This window comes from Monodelphis domestica, chromosome X, assembly GCF_027887165.1.
Source record: "Monodelphis domestica isolate mMonDom1 chromosome X, mMonDom1.pri, whole genome shotgun sequence".
Lineage (NCBI taxonomy): Eukaryota > Metazoa > Chordata > Mammalia > Didelphimorphia > Didelphidae > Monodelphis > Monodelphis domestica.
The window spans coordinates 24,200,512-24,226,857 of record NC_077235.1 but is presented as its reverse complement, the minus strand read 5'-3'; the positions used below and the strand labels follow the sequence as shown (position 1 = coordinate 24,226,857).

Genomic DNA, 26,346 nt, shown 5'->3' with positions numbered 1-26,346 from the left:
TCTATGAGGCCGGGAAGTATTTTATAACCAAAGAAACTAAATCTCATAGGAGATTAGCACCATGGGACAAAACTTTGCAGAGATTCCATAGATAATAGGAAGTCAAGAGTGGACCTTACAACACAGACCAGAAGGGATCAATGTCCCTTAGGCATGACTCAATTCAATCACTTTATTTTTCCCATGAGAACCCTTTGACCCAGAGAAGAACAATAGACTATAAGCTCCTTGAGGCCAGGGCCTATTTGATTCATGTCTCTGCATGCCCATTGTCTAGCACAGTGCTGATAGGTTTTAATAAGTGCTTATTAACTCAACATGTATGGTCTTAGTTTCCATTTCTTGATTGGATTGATGATTCAGGTTCCAAGTCTTCGCACAACACCCATTCTGAGCATTTAATAGAATGTACTTTAAAAAACTGCTCAAAGTATTTGGTAGAATGTAATGGGAGAATGACCATTAGGCCCACGTACACTAATGGAACTACATAATTGGTCACCAAATAGACTAATAGCAAGGGAACATTCTCTGGTAGTGAAAAATCAAAATTATGGGTCATTTCACTGAATTACTTGCCACAGAAAAATGCTTTTATGATCATCTTTTGCTCTTTAAAATAGCTTACCTTCAAATAGAATCCTTTAAGCAAAATTCTCATTATTGTTGAAGATAAATTGGATGAAAATAAAGGAAATTGGCCTGCTAGTAAAAGAGGAAAATATTTCCACCATTGTACTGTTAAAGTGTACCAAAATCTATACTTTGAAATTTCTTAAAATGCCCTCTAGAATGATCTGCAGGAAGTCAAAATGTACATCAATGAGGGAAAAAAAATTAAAAATATTGAAACAGCCCACCATTTGAACATAATTCCAAAGTTAAGGCCTCTATCTCATGCTCTTTGCCACTCACTGTTTTTAGTTGTACCTATTATGATCCCAGAACACATGTAGGAGCTAGGAGCAAGCTCTGCCCAGGAGGTCTTCAAACCCAGGCCGGATGGCCCTGTATGTGCTCATATTGCATTGGGTATCTCTTTCGTGATAGAGCTTGAAGAAGATGGCCCTATGAGGGTTCTTTGTTCTCTAAGTACTAGCTACTTCTGGGATTTTGTAACCCACATCTGGCAACAGACCTCTCTGAGATTTTATTTTCTTGTTTGTAAAACAGGAATAGAATCCTAGATTTAAGCTTTTCTAACTATCTCTTAGGGTCATTTTGATAATCACACAGAAAGCAGATGGGAAAACCCATTGGAAATTATAAAGCATTGTACAGCATGTAGTGCATGGAGTTCTTGATGTGGGAGTCAGAAAGACATGGGTTCAAATTCTGCCATAGACACTAGCTATGTGACCCTGGACCAGTCATTTAATCCTATTTACCTCAGTTTCCTCATCTGTAAAATGAGCTAGAGAAAGAAATGGCCAATCAATTCATGATCTTTACCTAGAAAGCCCCAAATGGAATTGCAAAGAGTAGGAAACCATTGAACAAAACATTAACAAAATTAGATATAAGGGTTGGACCTGTGATTTCTCTGGTAAAGAGAACTCCTGGGCAAAGACTCCTTTACCAATGGATCTGCCATCTTCTCTGGAACTTTGTCTCCAATGTCTTAGGTCGTTTTCTAGAGTTCTGAAATGTTGAGTGATTTGCCTAGAGTCACATGGGTTGTATGTGTTAGACATGAGCTGTGAATCAAGGTTTTTCTGGCTTTGAGGTGGGTTCTCTTATTTCCTGGCCAATGTTGCCCCTCTTAATACTTAAAATTACTTACCTAGCATTACTAATGCTGCATTAAGCCATTATTCTAGGTATGTAGAGTATTATTATAATGCTGTGCTAGCTCCATTAACTTGATGTAGGAGATGCTGATGGGAGAATAAGGTATAACTGCTAATGCAATATCAGTAGGATTAGACTAGGTATTCCTCTATGCAGCCATATCAGGCCAAAATGAAACCCTAATAGCTCCATAATATGTGGGTTATTCTTGACTGAGCCACCTGGCAAAAGCTTGGAGACACTCATCTAATAATCGACATGCTGAAATGAGCTCTTGATTGGATGCAGCAAACACCCACTTGTGCTCCCATAACTCTAGCTTTGTTGTTAAAAAGCAGCATTTTTCCATGAGAAGAACTGTGGGGCAGAGAGTCAATTGTTTGGTGGGTGCTTGATAGGTCCTGACTTGATTGATTTCTATTTCTCAATGCCCAATTTCACTCTAAGATTCTTTCTAGTGAGGAGCTACATCCAAAGAGGGCAGTATACTGCAACGTGCTGTATGCATGAAAATATCCACTTCTAGCAAGTTTTGCAGAGAGAGAGATCTCTAGTTGGTTGCTGGAATTACTGAGTAGACATCTGTCATTCACCCTCTGATTCCAGAAGTTCTTTTTAGTCACTATTATGAATCTCTTCATGGGCATCATTCTCACTTCTGTCTTGTGTGGGATATTGAGAATCAGAATGGAGGCCCATCAGGTGACCTGTTCAATGATTAAGTAGTCTTGTAGGCAATACTAGGAAATATTCATTATAGAAATTCTTGAAATCTGGTAATGAGCCATAATTAATTAAAGCTCCAAACATATCAACACACAGCCAAGCATAAGAATTACAGACTCTGCAAGTGGAAGCATAATGAGTTTTGTGGATGTAATATAGACATAGCCCTGAGTAGGAAGTAAGCCCTAGATGAATAATGTGGGCTGCAAAATGGTTGCCATATAATTCCAGAAATTCAGACAATTACTCAGATAGTTGGTGCAAACAATGCCATATGTTTTGCATCTACAGTGTGATGTAGATACTATAATTTTTGAGACCAACTATTTAGATTTATAGCTAGGTTTCCTCACATTTGTAGGTTTTTAGAGTGGCATCAGGGCTATTGGTGGAGCCTTAGGGATACTCAAGTTTTCTAGCAGTGAACAACATGGCATTTGCTGATTTCACCAAGATTCGTTGAACATGTATTACTTGGGTAACATGAAACAAGCCACTTTACCCCTCTAGAACTTAAATTCTTCCTCTGGAAACAGGGTGCTTGTAGTAGATGGCCTCTTAAGTCCCTTAATACTCAAATGCCTCATGATTTTGTGTTTTTACCATGTGTCAATGTATGATATAGAGATTTTTAAAGCAACCCTTGATGTTAATAAAAGTAGCCATGATGGATTTTAAGTTTTAAATTTTAGAAAAATTTGAAAACCCTCCTATTCACCAATGCAAACCTCTGTTTCTCAAAAAAATTTTACCTTGCTTTTGGCAGAAAATATTTCCCCAAATAAGCAAATGTTTTAGTTCCTGTGTCCAAAATAAATGTTTTCTTTTGGGCTGTTGAGTCAGCCAAATGTTTTCAGAACATTTTCATGTTTCTTCTCTTTATTTTAGAACAGGAAGATTTCTCTCTCTCTCTCTCTCTCTCTCTCTCTCTCTCTCTCTCTCTCTCTCTCTCTCTCTCTCTCTCTCTCTCTCTCTCTCCCTCCCTCCCTCCCTCCCTCCCTCCCCCCTTCACCACTCCCCAATTTCTCTGCTATCATTAAGCTTGCTCTTTGAGAGGAACTATCATGTGCCATGGCATTTCCATATGACTCAGAAAGGAAAGAGTATGAATTATAGTGAAGCAGGAGTTTTTTCTATGTAATTTATTTTTCAAGACTTTAGCTTTAACTATGTACACAAGAGAAACCAAGAGGATGACAAATGCTTATTGTCCTCACTATGTGATAGGTGTTGGATAGATGATCCATAGAGCTGGTGTGTCAGGGCATATATCTTGGGTGGTCACTGAGGGGGGGGGTTAATGATCTAGGACCCAAACAGAATTGGTGCCAGAGATAGGGCTGGGTTGATTTTTTCTTTTTAGCATCATTGTTCTTCCAGTGACTCTCTGTATATTTGGATTGAATAAAGAATGACCCAGCCCAAAAGAGTTCAGAGAAATAAAAATTATGCCTTCTCAAAGGGCAGCATAATGATGCTAGCTGTAGGGACATTGTCAACCAAATATAATTTCTTAATGCCAGAAAAAGGGGAGATGGGGAGAGATCTGAGATCCTGAAAGATGAGAACCCATTTGAGCACTGTTTTTGTCATTCCCAGTTCAGTTATATTTGATCTTTTCATGGCTCTGTCATCTTTTGGACATTAAGAGCTATTCAGTTAAAGAAATTTCTCAATTTCCTGGGCTATGTATCAGAGAGTTCCCTGTAATTCCTTGTAACGCCTTTCTTTCTACTTCTCCAACTCCAGCTCACATTTCTGCCTCTGCCTCATGAAACCTTCTCTGATTCATTCAGGCTTTATCAAATGCCCCTTCCCACCTTGTAACACTCAAGTTTTCTGAAAAGGATTAAATGAGGTATTTGTCAAGTATTTTGCAAAACCTCAAAGCACTCTTGGCATCAGTTGAGCAGGTTGGACTAGATCATCTTAAACTTCTGCTTGGGCACATGTTTCTGTGAATGTTCAACATCTTTTCAGGTCCTTACACATCATTTTATTTCCCTAATTCTTCTCAGAAGCTTACCTCCTCATAGCTACGAGGAAGGTAGTAGCTCAGGAAAGTCTGCAGCTAGAGTTGGGTTTGATGTAAGCACAGCATCATGTCGCATCTTTCATAGACAAGTGAGATTGGTGAGGCCTAGATGATGCTACTATAATTGTAATATGAATTCCAAATTAATTAGTTTGAATTCCTGTCTTCAACAGTAGTATGTAATTAATTTAAATGTAGATCAGGTCTTTAGATGATACTCCAGGGATCTTTGCTTGGTTTGGCCTTTGATATTTTACAATGTTATCAGTGACTTGGATGGCATGCCTATAAAATCTTCAGATGGCGCAAAGCCAAGAAGAATAGGCAATATTGAGCCACTTCCAAGGTGAAATTTTCTAAGGAGAGATGAGTATTTGTATATTTAAGTCAAATTTTAGACAGAAGTTCATCTGAAAAAAATATCCAGGCTTTTGTGGACTTTAAACTCAATCTGAGCCAGCAGTATGATATGGCTGCCAAAAAATGGAATCCATTCTTGGGCTGTGTTCAAGCAGGTGCAGTTTCCAGGAACAAAAACCATATTCAGAGTATTGTGTTCAGGTCTGGGCACCAGAGGATAGGTAGGGCATTGAAGAACATCTAGAGGAAGTTAACTAGGGGGAAAGGGCCTGGAGAAAGTATGTCATAAGGACCAATTGAAAGAGCTAGGGCCATTTCTGCTTGGTTGCTGGGAGGAACAGGGGCATTCTGAGTTTTAGGAGGTGTATTTTGTGTAAGAGAAACTCAGTTTTTTCTCTGCGGCTCCAAATGGCAGAATGAGTGGCAATGACATAAGTAGTAATGGGCTAATTTAGACTTGAGGTAAGGGAGGAAACCCCCATATACAAAAGAAACTTCTTTTTTAAGCTTTATTTATTTTCCATTTGAATTAGTTTATTTAGTCAATTTAGAACATTATTCCTTGGTTACAATAATCACATTATCTCCCTCCCTCCCCTCTACCCACCCATCCCACAGCCAACATACAATTTCATTGGATACAAAACAAACTTCTAACACTTAGATCTATCCCAAATTGGAATTGTCTTCCTCCCACTGAAGAAGTCCAAGCAGAGATTCTGAATGACCCCTTGTTGGACATGCCATAGTTAGAATGTTGGCTCGGGTCTCTGTTGAACTAGATGGCCACCAAGGCCACATCTAATTCTGAGAGTCATGATTTCACTTAATCATAGACTTTCATTAAACTGGGATATTTTCAGGAATACGAAGGATGACTGAAAAAGGATAGATTGTAGTTGAGCAAACTGAATCTCTGAGCAGTTAAGCGAGTGACCCCGTAGCAAGATGGGCCAAGGTAGGCAAGATATATCCCTAGGTTTCACTTGAGTCTCCAAATTATGGCCTTCTTTTTTTCCACCAAACCTCTCTGCTGCTGAAGGAATTTCCCCATTCAATATGTACTTTGCCAAGTGACTAAGTGTGACATACACTGCCTCATTTTTAAATGATTGGTTTTTATTTTTATTATTGTTCATGGCTTGTTTTTATTAAAGACATAAAAATGTACACATTCATGTCAATAACCATGAAAACAATTCCCAGGTTTTCTTCTAGGGTGATTTGTGGTATCTGACTGGTCTCTTGTTGTGCTCTCACTTCTAACTCTTCCTACAAGCTTTTTGTTTCTGCTTTGTAAATGCTGCTAATTCAGGCATTAGACATTGCTTTGCTGTAATGTATCCTCAGGGAGTGTTGGAAATTAGCAGCATTTGCAAATGTTCTCATTACTGCAAGAATGTTTGTCAAGGAATTCTGTATGGTAATTACCAGTATGTATGTGTGTGGGCAGCTGATTTCCTTTGGACTGGACTGTCCTACTCTGATGACAGAAGTTAACCTTGGGTTTGGAATAACAAACATTAACTGGGAGTGAGGAAAGGAATGTAATCATTTTAGCCTGCTGCTGTTCAGTTGGCCCTTGTGATTGACCAGGGTACAGAAGAAAGAAATTTTGCTAAGGTTAAAGATGAACTTGGTCAGTCACTCAAGAAGTCAATACAGATCACGCTCTAATATCAAGTCGTCCTCTAGACAGAGCAGCCTGGAGCAGGATTCTTCATAAGGCAGCCTGATTAATAATGGCGAGGTAGTGTGCCATAGTGAGGAGGGAATTGGTCTTGGAGCCAATAGGAAGGTGTTTACTTGTGTGACCCTGGCCCACATCTCCCTTCTGGGCCTCAGTTTCTTCATTTCTAAAAGGAGGATAGGGTTGCCTTTGTGTATCTACCTCACTCATCTAGTATTCTGTGGAAAGGAAGGAAGGAAGGGCATTATATTTGGTGTCTAGGGGCTTGAGTTCAAATATTTAGGCTTTAGCTATAGAGTGAATTATAAATGATGACCCTGTGATCTCTAAGGCATCCTCTAGCATCAAATTCAGCTCTTTCCACTATGATAGATAGATTTTCCAATCTCTTTAATATTCCAGCCTTTTCTCTATGTAATAAAGGTCCCTCTTTGTTTTTTGGCTTCAGGCCTGTAATAGGAAGGTCTAGTCCTTACCTGCTTATAAGAACAGATTGGTGTAGTTTTAAGAGAAAGATTAGGAAAAAAGGAGGGAGAGGAGCCAGCTTTACAATCAGAAGGACCCCACTTTGAGTCACTTAACTTCTCATTGTTCTCAGTGCTGTTCTAAGACTAGAAATTACAGGGGAGGCACTAACCTGCTTTGGTAAAGGGAGTTTCTTCACCTGGGAATTCCCTTCAAACAAATGAAATTACAGGTCCAGTCCCCATCTTCTTAGAGGAATGATCAGTTTTTGTCAGAATTTGAGGCTGGTGGCATCATTTGGGTAGAAATTTCTGTGTCTGATTCTTGGTGTGGGACTCCCGTTCTGACATTATGCTCTAGGAAATGTCCTTATTCCAAATTCTGCCCTCCTACTGATTCCTGTCAGGAATAAAAAAGTCAAATGCCATTCTGTTCAAAGTAGAACATTTAGGATAGATTGTATTTTTAAATAGTCTAGCCACGTATTTGGAGCAGTTTGTGAGGAATACACCTAGCTTAGAGATTCTGTGGTCCTCACAGTCGAAGTTGGTCAAGGCAATAACAGTGGCCCTGAGCTTATGGTTAATTAGCAAAAAGGAAATATTTGCATCTGCAGAGGAAAAGACTCCTAGATAAGCCAGTTCAGACTGCATTTGTAACAAAAGACAAAAATGAGCATATTATTTATCTGTGGGCAAAATCCAGTTGTGTGATGGGTACAACTCTTCGGGAAAAAATGCAACAAATGGCTCTTTTTGCATGTGTGCTCCATGGATGGCAGCTGCTAAATGGTAGCAGCTCCTATGGCCTGGTTTTCCTTTCAGCCATCTTTGGACTGCTTAGGTGGATCTGGAATCTTGGTGCTGGTATGTAAACTTCTTTGTACTCAAGGCATTGCCTCCCACCTCCTTATCCTGCCACCCCCAGAAAAAGGGAGACCAAACTAAATAAAAATTGCCATCTTTCTCCTCTCTGATTCACCTAATTTGTCTCTTCTACTAGCCACTTTCCCCTATTCAAATGGAGCAGATTATTCTGAACTCTTTTCTAACATTTCTCCTTTTTTGCCAGTTGCACATTTATAATTATCCTTTTAGGAAAGGATAAAAAGATTTAAAAATGATTATTCTTGGCAACAGGCCTAAAGGTGAAGAACTGCAGTATTGAATATGGAAATGAGAACTTGTTCTGGTATACAGAGAGGTTCTGTATCATGCCCAGGCAGGTGCCAGCATCTTTAGGAAGTGAGCCAAAGGGTTGCAGTGATGTGGGGGTACCATTCATTAAAAGGCAGCTCAGAATATGTAGTAGCTGAAGGCAGAAGGAGTAGTCGAAGCTCAGCATTGATCCCAAGTTCCTGGAAGACAGGCCAATGGGGAGACCATGGAATTTGGGAGAATATTGGCAAAAGCCTCACTTCCCAAGTAGAGTTTGGCAGCCTCAGTGGAGATAGGAAATTTATAATGTCACTCAAGAGTGAACTTGGTCTACTTTGGACCCTAACTTTTCAGGATGAACTTGTGTGGGACTTGTCTAAACCAATGCATTTGAAGGCACATCAGTCCTTTTAACTAGACTGGGTGAATGTGTGTGTAAATATTTGTGCATTATTCTGCTGCCTTTTAAAGATTAAGTCCATTCTGAGATTTCTTTCAGATTTCTACTGGGGGGGGGGAAGGAGAGGGGGACCGGGACTGGGACCAGGATGGGACGTCTGTGTATGTGTGTCTTTGTCCTTTATTTGGAGATATTGCTTAGGAGTACTGTCACCTGCTGTTAATTTTGATGTTTACCTTGAGGGTTGGATTTCTAAGGGGGAAGGAGATGGGTGTAATTGTGATTTCAATCTTCCCAGAGACTTATTCCCCCAAAGAAGCAACTGGCTAGCATAGGAAGATGAAGTAACTTGTCTGAAGCCAACCCACATCACCTTGGTGTCTGGAGACTGGGCTTGCTGCTCCAGATTTCTCACCTTCTTAGAGTACCAAGAGATTAACTTCATTTCTATTGGTCAAGTGCTGGGAAAAGGATGGGAAGGCCAGTGGGCAGAATGACCAAGTCTCTGTGATGGAGAAGAGTCCCCGCCCATAGATTTGGGACTGAAAGTGGCTTTCAAGACCAACTAGATAACCCATTCCTTTTAGAGATGAAGTAGCCAGAGTAGAAAGTAAGTTGATTTGCCCAGGGGCAGCCAAGTTACACAAGGTCTTCTGACTGTCAGTCATTTTCCTTTGGAAGACACTGTCTCCCAAGGCCAGTGCTAGAGGTCAGTCAGCCTAGGAATATTCAGGTTTTCAAAGATGAGCTGTTGAATAGCCCTGTCCAAAAGCTCATGTTCTAGGAGTGCTTCACTTCTTTCAGTGGTCTGCCATTCTTACCTTTAGAACTAAGAATCCTCCCCAAGAAGGGGAAGAGAGCCACAAATTTCATACTTACCTCTAATTCGTCTCTCTCAGGTGTCTAAGGGAAATATGATAATTGAGGTAACATTTCTATAGGAAAAAAATTAATTTTAGTATTTAAGGAAGCACACTTCTAAATATATGTATGATATTCTAATTCTTTTTTCATTTTTATTTTTTCTTAGTGTTGTTTTTAAGCTTAATTTCTTTGAAATGGCACTAAAACTTTTAAGATATACTATATCTATAACAGGGGCTGTTGGCTTAACAGACATCTGAAGTACAAAGTGCTGTTGGGCCTAGATTCAGATTTTGTCTCCACCTGTGCAACCTTCTACCAGTCTCTTCCTTTTTTGGTCCTCTATTCAGTTGGTCTAGAGAGCTTGTGAAGTCCCTTCCAGCTCTGTCTATGATCCTGTGATAAGCAGCGGCTGTCTAAGAACTGAAAATAGATTATTGACAGAATGTCTAAAGGAAATGAATGTATACAATGTAAGCAATAGAGATATTATTTTCGAGTATAAGAATAATGGAAGACAGATGGATGAGGTAGAGACAGAAAACATACAAAGTAGATTCTCCTACTTCCTATTTATATATAGCAGTTCCTATGTTTCCTCATAGAAGTTTTAAAAGGGAGAGATGACCGTTTTCAGTATGATGTTTTCTTTTTTCCCCCCTCTGCATTGCTAGTAAAGAATTTGTACCTTCAGAATTCACAAGAGCTAGCCTGAGTATTTCTGAGGAAAACTGTGTACTGTACCACAGAGTAATCTTGTAACTTTGAGGCACCAGCTACCTGTCTAGAGTATGTACGTGTGCGTGTATTAATGTGTGTCTGTGTGTTTTTAAGGCTCATTTAGGACTTGAATCAGAAATGAGTACACAAATAAAGAACTAGAATTTCATTCATGGTTCTCCTTGTTGAATATGCTATCATTTTAAGGAAGTCACAGTTGTTTCGTCACACTGAACTTGGAGACAGTGGGATGAAATGTGCATAACTTGTCAGAGGGGGTCTCTCATGCAGGTAAAATGAGCTGCTCTCCCAAGTTTGCTTGTTCTATGTGGGGAGGTAAAGGCGGTGGCTCAGGGTGTTGTTGGGAGGGCAAGTCGAGAGACTTTGAAGCCAGGCAACTGTTAATTGTTCAAAGCATTAGGCAATCTTTTTTTAAAGTAGATTTTTATTGCTAGCTTTTGTTTTAACATTGCCTGATCTAGATCCCTTCCTCTCTCCCCTCCTAGAGCACTATTCCTTATAACAAAGACTTAAAAAAAAAGAAAAGTAGAAAAAAATTAGAAATCCAATGAACACATTAAAAGATCTTTTATTATATATGTACTTTTCCACTCCTGTGAACCCCAACTTCTGTCGAGAAGAGGGAGAACGCAGCCTCTCATATGCCTTCTCAGTCTTTTATAATTTCAAAACCTTCAGTTCAGATTGTTTTTTGATGGTTGCTCTTTCCATTGACATTGGTGGAGTTGTTATTTATGCTGTTTTCCTGGCTCTGTTTATTTCACTCTGCACCAGTTGATATAAGGCTTTCTGTGTTTCTCTGTGTTCAGCATTACAGCATGGTAATATTCCTTCCCATTTGGGTCCCACGATTTGTTTGGCTGTTCCTCTATTGGGCGGTAGCTACTTTGTTTCTGGTTCTTGGCTCCCCCCAAAAGTGCTGCATTGCTTTACATTCCTTTAAAAAAAGCAAATTCAAACTCTCATGAGTGAAATACACTTGTATTCAAAGCTGTGAAAAAGAAATGGGTTGGGGTTGATACTAGTATTATAGGATCTCATTTAACAGGGATTTATTAAGTGCCTGGGATAATAAAGAAAAAAATGAAATAATTCTGCCCTTCCAGAGTTTCCCTTCTGGGTTTTGCAAAGCATTTTCTTTAGAACAATTCTGTAAAGGAAGAAAATGAACATGAATAGAGACTTTAAGAAGTGGAATGATTCAGGTATTTATTACATTTATTAAATGACAGAGCCACGATTTTTGAAGCCAGATATTCTGTCACCCAACTCCAGCTCTAAAAATCTGTGACTCTGACTTAAAAAGGATTACTACCAGGATGAGTTGCTTCTAAAAACAATGTCCATGGTGGTGCTGGGTTTTTTCCCCTTTTTTAAAAGAGAGATTTGTGTCCTTGGCTAATAAATTATACCCAGAGAACTTTTCTTTCAGGTCATAGTAATGTGGGATAAAAGGACAAGACTGTCACTTTCCGGGGCCCTGATCAGTTTGGTCCTTGAATTAGAAGGGATGGCTCTTTTTAGCTCTTCTCTTTCTTTTTCCCCTAAGGCTGCCTTCCTTCAGTTGATTTTTGAAAAGTTGAGTAACCCCTGAAAGAGCTAACTTAGAGATAACAGAAAGTTGAAGAAAAAGAAAGCTCTGGGGACACCTCTATTCTAGTGCTTTCCAAACAACTCATCTAAAAACATGATGCTTGAGAGAGGAAATGGGATTCGAGCTTCCCCAAGTGAAGATGCATCTCTAGAGAATTTTGATGGTTGCCTAGGCAGTGACAGCTCTGGAGGAGTCAGCTGTCATGATTTCCACTAACAATAGGCGAAAGCACCCAGATGTCAGGCGAGTTTCTTAGAGACTTCACCTGGGGCAGGATTCAAGCCCAATCTTGGAGTACGCAGCCTGTAACTAAGCCATCAAGCTCTGGTGCTTCTTGGCCAAGCTGGGATCAGAAGGAAAAGGCCTCAGGTTTGTGAATTTGGACTAAATAATTTGTTCTGCTCTGTCTCTTGTCTTGAGATTGACTTGTGATCTCACAGGCTGCCATCTATTTATTTATTTATGAGATTTCTCTCCCTTTTCCTATGTGCCCTTGAAAGTAGAAGGGCAAGGTTGGAGAGAGGTTTATGAGAGCATCTGGCTGCCAGGAGGCATGTGCCTTGGCAACCTTCTTGCGGTCTCTGAAATCCCCATTCACATTTATGAAGGAGTGGCGACTCAAACACAGAGATCAGCAGCCAAATTGAATACAATTCACATCTTCCCAATATAGGTAACCTCTTTGTCTTAGTTGAAGTATTTGTCAAGAGAGGGCAACAAGTATGGGTGTTTTGTGGAATGGTCAGAGGACATGGGAGGGTGAGAGGGCAAATCGGAGATTATGGTGAGAAACAGATTTTTTGCTCATTGTCCTTTAAAAAGGAAAAGATTTTCAGAAGAAAAATACATGAGCAAAAAGTAGCATTCCCAATAGAAATTTTGAGACTGATAATTGTGTGAGGGGCGTGCATTTTTGCTATCCATGAGAAGGAGCATGTAAGACCTGTTGAGCCACCAAGTTTTGGAGATGGTTATATCAAGCGGTTGAGACTGGGGAAATGGAATAACCAGACTGACTTAAGGATCTTCTCCTCCCAGAGGGCAAAATCTATTGTAACTGTGAGTTTTCCATTAAAGTGTCAAGTTTGGGACTCTCCCAAGTCATGGGCTTTCTCTTCCACGTACTTATTGCTTTTTCCTGGGTCTGGCTTAGGTGCCTAGAAAGGGAGGCACAATGAGAGTTGTTCATTTTTAAGAGCACCCAGGGAATACCTAAGAATGTTACTACTCTAATTTATCAACTGTAGTGTTTACTCCCAATATAGAAAGAGTTTTAAAGTCACTCATAATGAACACATTTGCTCTTTCTATTTGAAAGATAAGGAAACTGAGGCACAGTATGATTGTATGATTTTCCCAAGGCTACATAACTAGTTAGTGGCAGAGAGCTGTGACTAACTTCCACACCACCAGGATTTCAGTTAGGAAATTATTTTGAGAATACAGGGATGAAGCAATAGGGGCCTGAACTTCTGTGGTGGAAATAGGAAGGGAAAGTGAGGGTCACATGACAGGCTTTGACTCTCTCAGGAGGTTACAGGTACCTTTCAATGGAGGGCTTCCAGCAGAATCTCTATGACTACTTGTCAGGGATATTATAATGGGAATCGGCTCCTTAGTGTTTTTCCCCCCTTAGACCTTTACCTTCTGTCTTATAATTGATACAAGTGTTGGTTTCAAGGCAGAAGAGTGGTAAGGGCTTGGCAGTTAAGGGACTTGTCCAGGGTCACATAGCTAGGAATTATATGAGGGCAAATTTGAACTCGTAGCTCCAGGTCTGGCATTCTATCCACTGAGCCACTTAGCTCCCCACCCCCATATCCTTTACATTTTTTTTGGTTGTTGACTAGATCAACCCAGTGATTCTTTTCTCTAGTCCTAAGACTCATTATTTCTCCGTCTCCCCAAACTCTTTTTTCTTCCAAACTTTCTTATTTCTGTTAAAGGTGCCAACATTTCCCTAGTCTTCCAGATGTGTAGCTTTAGCATTACCCTGGATGCCTCACTTTCCCTCACCTCAAACATCCAAGTAATTATCAGATCTTGCCAGTTTTGCCTTCACAACTTCTCCCCTATCTGACTCATTCTCTCTGATCTCTGGTCTTTATCCTCTCATGTCTAGATTATTACAACAGCCTCTACATTGGGTTCCCCATCTCCTGTCTCTCCTCCAGCTAGCCCACCCCACCCAGTGCTGCTAAACTGATTTTTCTTAAGCACAGATCTAATCATGTGATACCCACTTCAGGGACTTCCTTCTTGACTCTGAGATAAAGTAGAAACTCTCCTATTTCACTTTTACAGACATATATAACCTTTTCCCAGACTACCTTTCTGGGCTAGTGGACTTTCCTCCTCTTCCTACACTTTGGGATCCAGCCTAATTGGCCTCCTCTCTGTTCCTTGTATGTGACACATTCTCTCTTACTTCCTTGTCAATGAAATGGCTGTTACAGGTGCCTGGAATGCACTTCCTCCTTATTTCCACCTCATAGTATCATTTTCACTTTAACATGCAGTTTAGGTACCATCTTTTGCCTGAAATCCCCAATTGCTTAGTTTACACTCTCCCAATCTAAATTATATAGTAACTCTCATAATTAAAGTGATACTAATAATCATAATAGTATGCATTATGTAGCCCTTAATAGTTTACAAAATAATTTGTATTTTTTCTTTTTTCGGATTCTCCCATCAACAGTGGTAGATTGGTGCTATTATTCTCTTCATTTTATAGATGAGGAAACTGAGGCTGAGAGATGTTAACTATCTCGCCTAGGTCAAATGGCTAGTATGTGTCTGAGGATTATATTGAAGTATTTTGGATTTATTTAGATATATTCTCTTTTTCCTTATGCTGTGTATACTTCTTCCTGTAGTCATTAGCTCTCTTGTTATCTGTAGGCTCCTTGTGACTAGGGTTTGTTTTCTTCTTTATGTTTCTATTCCTACTACCTTACTGGCATATAGTAGTCACTTAATAAATTCTTGTCGATGGGCAGATAGTAACTCACTCCATCTATGGAGTTCGACACCTCATCTGTCTATGGCCTTGAGGCAGTGAGAGATTTGACTATCATCAAATAGCTGGTATGTGAGGTATAAACTAAACACATTTTTCTGCATTCAAGGCCAGTTCTATAGTATGTTACCCCTCAGCAGCAGTTTTATAAGTAGTTAATCATACTTTCCATAGCAATGCTAGTCCCATTTTCACGATCTCTTCAGTGAAATCTAAGAGATGCCATGTCTGAGGACTGACATAAGGGATTTCAAATACCACTGATGGACAAGAAAAATAAAACCTAAGCCAGTGTTTGCTGATCCAGTCCCCCTTTCAGGGATCCAATTCTGTTGGTTTGGCCAAGTAGCTGCCAACATGCTTTGTGACACCTTTCCATGCCTGCAATGCGCTTCCTCCTTCCCAAAGTCTGAGAAAGAAGAAAATGGCATTATGTGATTCCTTAGTAAATCAACTGTTGATCGTATGTTTTAGATTAAATGGTTGGAAGGCTTGGCAAATCAATCATTGATTTATTTACTGGCTATTATTTTTTTGAAACAACAAAATCTTCGCCCCTGATTCAAAAATGGTCAAGGACACAATAAAAAGCATCGACATGAAATTTCCAAATCTTGAACATTACAGTATGTTATTCCTCATTTGTTACCAAGTGTAATAGGTATATCAGAGGCTGTGTCATTGCTCATTGACATTAGAAGACATACTTCCTTCTGTTATTTAATGACTGTCAACTCAACGGAGTTTATGGGCTACTGAGATAATGCAGTGGTGCTAATCCACTTCAGTTGCAGAAATATGAAGGGACTACAGAAATATATTTTGAGTTGGTTTATTCTTTAGTCCCAGGAGGTTGCGTTACTATTTCAATACCTTTAAAGCACACTCAATGAAAATAAACCATCCAGGTAGATTATATTAAATGGCAGCCTGGACCCCAGAGGAAATCAAGACTCTGGTACAGTATCCCTCCATTTGTCTTCAGAATGTGCTATCTAATGTGAATTCTGCAACGCTCAAGCAGTCAAAGATCTGTCTGAACTGTTTAATAACAAGTGCAGTATTATTATGGGGCACTTTTCTTTGGACCTTGTAGAACTTTCTCTTTCCATATTCTTGCAGCCATTTGGGTAGATAACTTTAAAAAGAAAAAAAGATCTCTTCATTTTACAGAGCACCAATGACCTTGTAATTAAACTGAAAACTTAACAAATAATTGCCAACAAGCAATTACCATTCAATTAAAGAGTAATTACGTGGTTATTTGTGCCCTGTAAAATAAAGCATTACTGAAATCAGGAACCCAATCAATATTTTAGCAGAAACAGGATGCTGCAATGATGGCCTTTTCAACCTATGCTGATTAAATTGTCATCCAAATAACAGTTTACTCCTTAAATCACCACATGTTTATTTGTCTTGATTAATATGTAAATTTTGGTCTAGTTCTAGTAAACCTCTTTCAGATAAGACGCTGGGACAGGATCATTTACCACTTGTCCAACTTTCTACAGATTCTTCCTTGAGCATTTAGAATCTGTGCTCTCGAAGAGGACATATAGCAACTTACTTTGAGTGTAGGGACTCTGGGGCCAGCCCACATTTCAGAGAACTTCTTCCGGAACAGGAATGAAAACACATTGGCATTTGTGCTTTACTGACTGAATTTAGCTAGAGGGGCAGATAGCGAATCATAGAAGTATCTTCTCCATCCCCATTCCCACCCTCCTTCCCAGCTCCACTCAAGTGATATATAATGGCATGGAAATGATTCTAGGCTCCTGAAAACTGTGCCAGGACAATGGAGGATGTGGAAGGTCCCAGCAAACCAGAAAGGCATTGAGTTTGTGCCTACTGATGCACTGGACTTTGGTGCTTTTTCCAGGCATACATAGATATCACCAGTTGGGTTTTGTTGTGATGATTTTTTGGCCAAATCAAGTTTTGAAGAACATTGATGAAGTCATAGGTTGTGATCAATGTTGGTGGAGGGAGCATTGACATCTTTTTCTAATTTCATAGAATCCTCTTCAAGTTCCCTGTAGGTGTAGGTCCCTCCTAGACTCCAAGGGTTGATACTTTCATAAGGTCTTGAAACTGCTTCTTCTTGGTGTTTTTAGTTTGTCCACAGGCCACTTGTACTCCTGGTACCCTGTTACCATCACCTCTATCTCTCTATTTCCTTAACTGTAAAAGGAGGATAATAACAGCACCTACCTCTTAGAGTTGTTGTGAGACTCAAAAAAGACTATATATATATATATATATATATATATATATATATATATATATAAAACACTTAACATGGTGCCTGGCATATAATAGGTACTATATAAATGTTTATTCTTCTTTCTCTACTATGTGCCAGGCACTGTGGTAAGTGATAAGGATTTGTTGTTCAGTCATCTTTTCAGTTGTGTCCAACTCATTGTGACCCTATTTGTGATTTTCTTGGCATAGATTCTGAAGTGGTTTGCAATTTCTTTTTCCCCACTCATGTTACAGATGAGTAAACTGAGGCTAATAGGGTTAAGCGACTTGTCCAGGGTCACAAAGAGAGTAAGAGCCTGAGGCCAGGTTTGAACTCTGGAAAATGAGTCTTTCTGATGACTGACCTGGCGCTCTATCTTCTCTGCCATTTAGCTGTCCAGTAATAAGGATACAAAGGCAAAAACAAAACTACCCATTCCATCAAGGAGCTTATTTCCTATTGTGGGAAGCAATACTTGAAAAATTAAGTACAAAATATATGCAAAGTAGATTTAAGGCAATTTCCAAAGGGAGATTAAGTTTCTTCTTTGCCCAAATTTAGTACACAAGGAGGGGAGTGGAGTGGAGTTGCCAGATAAAATTGTAGTCATAAATGGGGGAGAAAACCACACTTGAATTGTTTGTGTTGGGTTGATACCCAATATTGATGTACAATGAAAGAAAATAACAGAAACATCGCATATGAAAAATGAACTGGGTAATGGTACCTCTGTGTAAGGTTGTTGGAAGTTGTCTTCATTGAAAAGCAGAGTTTGTCTTTCATTGATGGAGAGCTTTGTGGCTGCATAGTTGATCGAGTGAGCTTTAACTTCCAATTTCTTTGTGAACCAGAAACCATTTTTGGAAATGGTCTCTATTGGAAACTCATCCATTTCTTGCAGTGGGTTATTTAATATACTTTTGCACAGTATTTTGTCACAGGCCCTATTATTCAGCTTTGCAAAATGCCTTTCTCCTCAAAAGCAACAGCAATATCTTTGCAAACATTAGGAAGTCCTATTTTCTCTATATTCGGTGGCATTCAAACAACTTGATTCTAATGTTATATGACTTATAAATCTCCTTATTGTGGTGACAGCTCCCAAATGACGTGTCAGGTGTGCCAGCTGCATTAGATCCGTGGAAGAATGCAGCAGATACAAAACCTTTTACTTAGCTACATTAGGGATTCAAATTTGTGCCTGCCGTTCATAAGTTGTTTAGACTGGGATGAAGAATGTCTCAATTTGATGGGTTTGGTTAACCCTTAGACAGCAGTCAAGAACACCCCTCATGCTGTGAGCAAAGGGAACCAAGATTCGAAAAGCTCATGAGTTGTATTGTTCCTGCTACTTGAAGAAAAGGTGCTGCTCTCCAGTTTGGTTGCTAAGGTACTTGTAGGAATAAAAGTTTGGAGGTAATCTTTTCATCATTAGCCCTCGCTGCTATTGTGGCAAATTCTGTCTAAGATCTGTCTGCTGGGCACATGCAGCTTTCTCCCAGTGAGCTTAGGGATGGTGGGGAACGACCTAGAAGGGCATGCAGATCATGTGCTCTACTATCTCTCCCATCTTCCTGATTCACCTGAACTCAGAGGTTCCCAGGTAACCCTTCTTGGGGTGGTACCTTGGGAGTCTATCCTTGTTGCAAGATGCCCATCAGTTACCATCATCTGATTTAGAAAATTGTGCTTGGATGGTGCTGGGCTTTGCTGTAATGATGAGTCTTTTTTTTCTGAGAAACATTTCTTTAGAAATGACTGAAAATGGTGTTTTATAGAAAATCCTATCACACTAAACATTCAGTCCTAGTGGATAAAGGCATTGCTAAAAGAAACAATGTATTCTGAACTGTCTTCTTATTGTGTTTTCACAGTTCAAGGCCTGGAAGACCCCCCAAACGTTCCCTGGGAGTGGCCATACAAGAGAACGCACGCCTTCTGCCTCATGGCGTCCCAGGCCTCATATCTCCAGGCCTTATCTCACCAACAGGTAAGAAAATCCATCAGATGATCAACAGGGATTCTTCTTCCTGCACAGCAGTTGAAATAAACAAATATTGATCTAAACGCCTTGTCCTTCAGGGCTTTCCAAGCTTTACTAGAGGTTACGTTATTGAATTTTTTTAGTATTCATGAAACTTAAGGTGTTGCTGCAGTGACTGAAATCTAATGGATTGGTCATTCAGTTCTTTATCAGTTGTCATTTCCTTAAAGGAAATCCCATTAAATATTTTGTTGGGGCACTGAGTTGGGGAAGGGGGTGAGGATAATAGGGACAGAGAGGAGAGAGACTCAAGGCCACGTGGACCATTGTCTTAAAATCTCCTGCTGTATGCAGCTCTCCATTTCAGCTGTGTGTTTAAGTAATTGTCCCTTTGTTTCCATCGGGTGAGGGAATGTATATGTGGGTCATGAAAGCTATGAGTGTATGTTTGGAATGCCTAATCATTTCTAACCCAGCCAGAAGAGAGTGCTCATGAAGAGAAAAGGTAAGGAAAAAATCCGTATGGCCATAACAAAGTGATTCAGTCAGTGTTTCTTATACTGTCCAGAAAAGGAACAGTAGCATCAATAGGAGAGGGCCACCCCAGTAGATAATATCTGCCATCCTGCTTTCATGACAAAGTAACTCAGCATTTTGTTATTCTACCTTTATAATAAAATAACTCTTAGAGGAAGAAACCTCCAAGGCCACCTTATAGGACCCAATCTAATGAGAATAGCCAGGGTGACATCACCAACAGAGGGTTATCCAGCTTCCCCAGTAATTGCCTCTATACAGTGAAGCCTCATTTAATTCATACTCATCTAATCCAGAATTTTTGTTCATTCACACAAGAGCAAACTGGATTTTGCAGCCTCTTCTTGTTCAGTACTTAATGTATTTGTAATATTTATTGGTATGTACACTCCCTCTCTTAGCGTCTGGCCTAATGACTCTTTTTCTCAGTAGATGGTGTTTGAGAGCTACTGTGGGCAGGCTAGTGATGGATGATCTTTTTTAGGCTGAGCTTTTCTGATATTCAGGAAACAGATGTCCAGTTCCTCTATTATCAGACCTAGAGTCAAAGCTAGAGTCAGTGCAAAAACCCAGGGTCCGCCTACATGTTAGGATGAGAACATGAATTAAAATTTTATTGAAGGCTAATGTGCCACATATGAAGTGTCAGATGTCATACAATGAGAAGCATAAATAAGAAACATATATCTAAAAAGTGCTAAAAAAATCAAAATCAATCAATAAATAAATGAGAATGTTTAATCAACTTGAGAAAAAAATTATGCACTTAGAAATCACTTGAGCAAGCCTGCGTGCATACAAGCAATGTGCACATTATAAATAATGATTATTTATTAATTTAATGAAATCCTACAGAATTCTTTTTGGAAACATTTCTAGTTTTTTGTTCTTTTCATAGAAACTAATGAGAGATCATTTATATACATATGTAGATTATCTTTGATTTTTAATTAATTTGTATCAGAAGCGTATGTCACAGAGAAATGTATTTGACCTGAGAGAAATTTCAACTGAAACCCTAAAAGGTAGTGTGTGCTTTAGATTCAAATTCCTTTAGTGTTTGCTCCATGCACTTTTCCTTAAAGAGTATGTTTTGGTTTGGGTTTTTTTTGCTGGTCTTTAATTTTTTAAGTAATGTGGTGGAACCTTTTCAAGAAATATAATGAAATGTATATAGTGAAATGTAAATTCACTAACAGTATCTATAGGAGGCCAGTTGGTTCAGTCCTTTCATTGAAATCAGTCTAGGTCCATTGTGCATTCTGTATTATTGTCAAGTTCATCAGTGGCTATGAGAGGACATAGACGTCACAGGTCACTACTTCATGAATATTAGGGGAAAAAAGATGGCGTACCATTTGAGGGGGAAAAACTAAAAAAAAAAAAAACAAGTGAAAAACCATACTTAAGGGAAAGGTTGACTTGACCAGTATCTTTGTGGACAATGCTGGGTAGCAATGAATAGTTGAGAGTTCCTCATTTTTTACCTTTCAGTAGTGGATTATTGGATAACTCTACACATCTTCCTTAACTCCCTATCATTTCTTAAATGCCCAACAAGAGTCAATTGGTAGAGCTCAGTCCAAGCCCGCCCCAATTTACTAGTAGTTTTCATTTTGCAGTGGGGATGAATTTTAGACTTCAATTTCAACTTTTTTCTCCCAATGCAAAAGTCTATATGATTGTAATGACAGGATCCTTTATGATTATAGTAGATGTCTGTGGGGCACTTTAAGCTGTTCTGATGATGTTGTCTGAGGGGCCCATCCCTCCAGTGCCTCTTCCCCTGGAAAATATAGATTGACTTAAATTCCCCACTCCCACACACTGGTTTCTGGTCAGTCAGCTCCATCATAACATGGCTTGCATTTACATGGGAGGTTGTTCATTTCCAGCTCTCTGAAGGCAACCAAAATTGAGTCTGAAGGAACTCTGACCTCAAAAAAAAAAAGAAATACATTTGATTGGATTCAAAATCTAGCAAGAATCATGCTTTGGATGATAGCAGCTGATAAGGTCACATGTGAATTCATAATGGTTGGACTGTACAGTGAAACAGAGCCTTGAGACACGAGTGTGTAGAAAACAAGATTTCCTTGAAATAATTTGACTAATAAATTTTTAAGTAAGTACAAATACATTTAGAGATTTTCCGCCATCATAAAAACCTTTGCAAGCCTAAAAGTGCTCAATGACTATAAGCTCTAAGCACTGTTATTATTGCCCTTAGAAGAATTTTTTCCTCCCTCTTTTTGTATATTGCCTTAGTTATCGAGTAGCCCAGAAGGACGGGGGATAAGAGAAAAACCAGTTGATGACCATTGACATTCTAAAAAGGGATTGTAGTTTTTCTTTCCAGCAAGGATAAAGCCATTCTTCAGGATAGCTGCCATCCTTCTCTCCTATGGGGACTGTTAACAGTTATAAATTGTTCCTTGTGACAATTCTTGAGTGAATTACTTTGATATATATGGCTAATAAATTAATATGATTAAGTTAATGAGAATCTGTCCAAGTGTTGCCAAACTCCACTAGTCCGGCTGTAATGCCACTCCACATTTGCAGTACTAGCTTCCCCCCATGGTGAGAGGATCAGCGCTGCCTACGCACTGTCACAGTGATAAATGACATATCCCATGATGCCCTGCATTCCATCTGGTCGGGCCTCAAACCAGCCCAGAATGAGAGCTCTTTTATACAAATCACATATGCAGAAGCCAAATCTATTGGGTTATAGGAAGACAGATTTCCACTTTTCCCACCTCCATCCCCCATCCCCTCTCCTCCACCCTCCCTTCCCTTGCTCCAAATAGTAAATGAAATCCCACAATTCTACAGAAACTTCTTGTTTACTCCTTTAATGAATGGCTACTTACCTTCCCTAGGGAGGAGAAGCACATTTAAATAGTACCATCAAGATTTCCTGGGCACAGTGTGCCTGACAGAGGATAAGCTAGCCTGTCACCATTTTATTTTATTGTGATACAGTGGATTGCTGTTACTGAACTAACCCATTAAGCTAAAGCATGTAGTTAGGCTAATCCAAAAAAATTCTACATACTTATTAAACAAAATGCACTGAAAGTAGGAATTATCAAGGGGACCCTCCAGAGCAAAATGCTTTTCTTACTATTTTCTATTAAAGCTGTAAAGGATATAGACAATCTCAGGCTTCCATTGGTATCCTGGAGCATGGGGAGAATAGGAAAAAGCAGCACCAAGCATTTGTTCATCTCCTCTCTTCCTCCCTCCCTCCTTCCAAAGATCTGCAGACTTCTTCAGGGCACGTGGAGAGAGTCTGTACCAGGAATGCTATACCTATCAATATTGGCTCCTATATAGAAACATTTAGGAGAAATCATGGGAGGGATTGGGTAATGATGATCGGGGGGAAGTATGACTTATGTGATCTTATGTGCACCGGGAGAATGGGCCTTTACCAAAGGACCAAATTGAAAACTTTGTGGCTACACTACCTTTTTCACCCCAAATTTAAACTGCTTTGTTTCTATTATATTGCGGTTTCTTTCAGAACAGAGATATAACTTCAAATGAGAGGTATTGATACCTGGCTCAGAAGATGGATTGTCCCATGAGTAAATGAGGGGATAGAATTCAGAGCAGACTTTTACTTCATTTCCCCTGCTTTGCTAATAATTTGGTGATGACCTATTCTCTGTTCTTAAAATGAGTTTCCTCATGAGCAAGGCCATACATTTATGAAATGGCCAGAATCTATAAGAAAAGGCAGGCTTGTAGATGCCAGAGAAAACCTTTCTGTTGTGCTTTGAAGAAGACATAGAGAGTCACTTAAGCTCCAATGCTGGAGAACGCCTATGTTTTGGGAAGAAATTGTTTTCTTTTTTTTTTTAAACCGTCACCTTCCATCTTGAAATCAATACTGTGTATTGATTCCAAGGCAGAAGAGTGTTAAGGGCTAGGCAATGGGGGTCAAGTGACTTGCCCAGGGTCACACAGCTGGGAAGTGTCTGAGGCCACATTGGAACCCAGGACCTCCCATCTCTAGGCCTGGCTCTCAATCCACTGAGCTACCCAGCTACCTCCTAGGAAGAAATCATTTTCACAATTTTAAACATAGACTTCAGACTCCTTGAAGACAGGAGGTTCCCCTCCCCCAGCTTTGCATATATTTTAAAATTTCCACCAAATTTTGATATTAACCTTGCGGGGAACTTCTAGAGAAGATCTCCCTCTACTAATGCTGGTCATCCCCTTCTCTGCAACTTAGAGCTTCAGAAAGTTGTCTCAGGTTACTATCAAGTTAAGTGACTAGCCAAGAGTCACAGCCAATAGTATCTTTCAAAGTAAAAGTTTGAACCCAAGTTTTCCTGAGGTGGAAGCTGGGGATTTTCCCACTTTACCACACTGCCTCTGTGCATAGTAGACATTCATCAATATTTATTGGATTGGGAGGGGCAGCTGGGTGGCTCAGTGGATTGAGAGTCAGGCCTAGAGACGGGAGGTCCTAGGTTCAAATCTTGCCTCAGACACTTACCCCCATTGCCTAGCCCTTACCACTATTCTGCCTTAGAATCAATTCTAAGATGGAAGTTGAGAGCTTAAAAAAGCACTTTTGAAGGCTATTAACAGTTCAATTCAATAAATATTTATTGTTTTAATATTCCATTTTAAGGTGTTGGGGATAAGCAAATAAAATGATATAACCCCCTATTAGGGAGCTCATCTTTGACTTTAGGAATTTAACATGGATGCAGATAACTGCATATAAATGGTGTGTGAGCTAAGATGGAATTGTTTCAAGGGAGAGAGAACATTTACTACTTAGTGGGTGGATAAGCACGGAATTGGGAAAGGTGGCACCCCAGCAGACTGGAAGGAATTCTGTGAGGTGGAGATGTGGAGGGGAATACATGGTAGGGAGCAGGAATGGAGATCAGCTATGCCATGCTCGGCTCTACATGCACAAATCTTAATGTTTCTTCTATAACAAGAAGGTTGAGTCTGTGTAAAACCCAAACAGTATGTTCATCTCTGAACTTCACGATCTCTCTACTCCCAAAGGGTAACTAGTTATCCATATAACCTCAATGCTTATTCTTTGTTTGTAAGGACCTCATGAGGTGTGGTTGAAGTGAGGCATGTAATGTGTCTCACTGTGACTATATCAGAGGTATAGATAGGTATCAGGGTTATCAGATTTATAGATGACACACATCTGGCCAAGGTAGGTAATCTTTTGGCTAGCAAAGTGTCTATACACAACCCAAATTTAAACAGTTTTTTTACTCCAGGAGTTGATAGTCTATTCAGAGGGCGAAATAAGTATATTTACAAAAAATATCAAGAGTGTTTGAATATCTGGGAGGCCTCTTGGGTTGGAAGCTTCCTGAAGGAAGTGGGCTGAACTGGGTAGGAAAAGAAAGCATCCTCTCTCCTCAGAGCAGAGATTACATTCCAGGCACAGAGAAAGCCATTGGAAAAAGCATGGAGGCAAGAGATGATATCTTAAGTTTTGAGAAATGCAGTTCAATTTGGTTGGAGCTTGTAAAGGGGAATTTTGAAGAACAAGGTGAGAAAGGTCAGCAGAAGACCTTAAATGCCAAACCATAAACTTTTGTTTGTCCTGTTGGCAGTGGGGAACCAGAAGGAATTTATTTAGTCCAAAGAATTCCGTTTCAGATGCAAGAGTTGTGGAGAAAGAAGTGACAGATCTTGGCAATGATTGGGTGTGCTGAAAAGAGTAAAGGAGAAGGACAAATAAGACGTGGGTGGTAAGGGGATGGTGGTTCCAACAGAAATATGGAAATTTGGGGCAGGGATGGGTTTTGTTGGTCAAAGCCGTGCATTCTCTTTTGGGACATACATACCTGGTTTGAGGTCTGTATGGGGAGTCTAGAAGAAACCCAGCAGGCTTTTATGATGTGGGAGTGAAGTTCAGAAGGGACCTCAAGACTAGATTCATCTATATGAGCATCATCCATGTAAAAATGACCATTAAATTAGAACTCTGGGAGAAAAACGAGATCTCCCAAGGGAGTAAGTGTAGAAAGAAGGGAAATGAAGGCCAGGAGAGAGGCTTGGGATATGGCTACCCAAATAATCCCTTTGGAGGTTGTGAAAGGTTGATTTTAGTATATTAACTTAATCTCTGCTGTGCTGTTTGTATGGATTCCATTTTGATTCAGACAGTAGTGGTTTTTACCTCCTTAGAAACAAGCATTTGGATGACCAACCATATATGTTATAATGATGATGGATTGCATTTAGATGACTTTTGAGGTCCCTCCCAAGTCCATAATTCTTTGATACAAAGAATATCTGTCACTTATCATTGAAAAGTTTTGGCTTCTCTTGTTAGCAGAGCGTGAAGGTATCCTCTTCTAATCTTCTCTCTCCTTTGTTCCTCCAAGAGCTGGTCTCCTTCTGTGGGATAGTTCTCTATGAGATCCTCTCAGTAATGCTTGCTGAGCAGTCCCCAACTTTTTTCAAGGTTTTGCCTTGCTGTGAAATTTTACTAGAAGCCAACACTCCTCATCCATGCCCCATTGAAGTCAGATATTCCTCATATTATCTTTTCTCCTTATGGTAGTCTTAACTTAGAGAAGTTTTTGTGTGATCAGTATGTAAACTTGCTGCCACATTTTCTTCAATGCCATCTCCTTGGGCCATTTTTCTCAGGAGATAAGTGTGCCATGAGGATTATAGGGTGCAAGACTGTGAACCATGGAGGGTATTTCCCTGTAGAGT

General features: G+C 39.7%; 1 protein-coding gene across 14 annotated transcripts in view; it reads left to right on the top strand.

Annotated features, from left to right (window-relative positions):
- The window catches only part of DACH2 (dachshund family transcription factor 2), a 407,226-nt gene that overhangs the window by 176,256 nt on the left and 204,624 nt on the right, over positions 1-26,346 (top strand). For all 14 annotated transcript variants that reach the window (XM_056809003.1, XM_056809004.1, XM_016426763.2 and 11 more), the window contains one exon: positions 18,971-19,086. In XM_056809003.1, the coding sequence (XP_056664981.1) occupies positions 18,971-19,086 (116 nt within the window). The remainder of the gene's footprint in view (positions 1-18,970; positions 19,087-26,346) is intronic.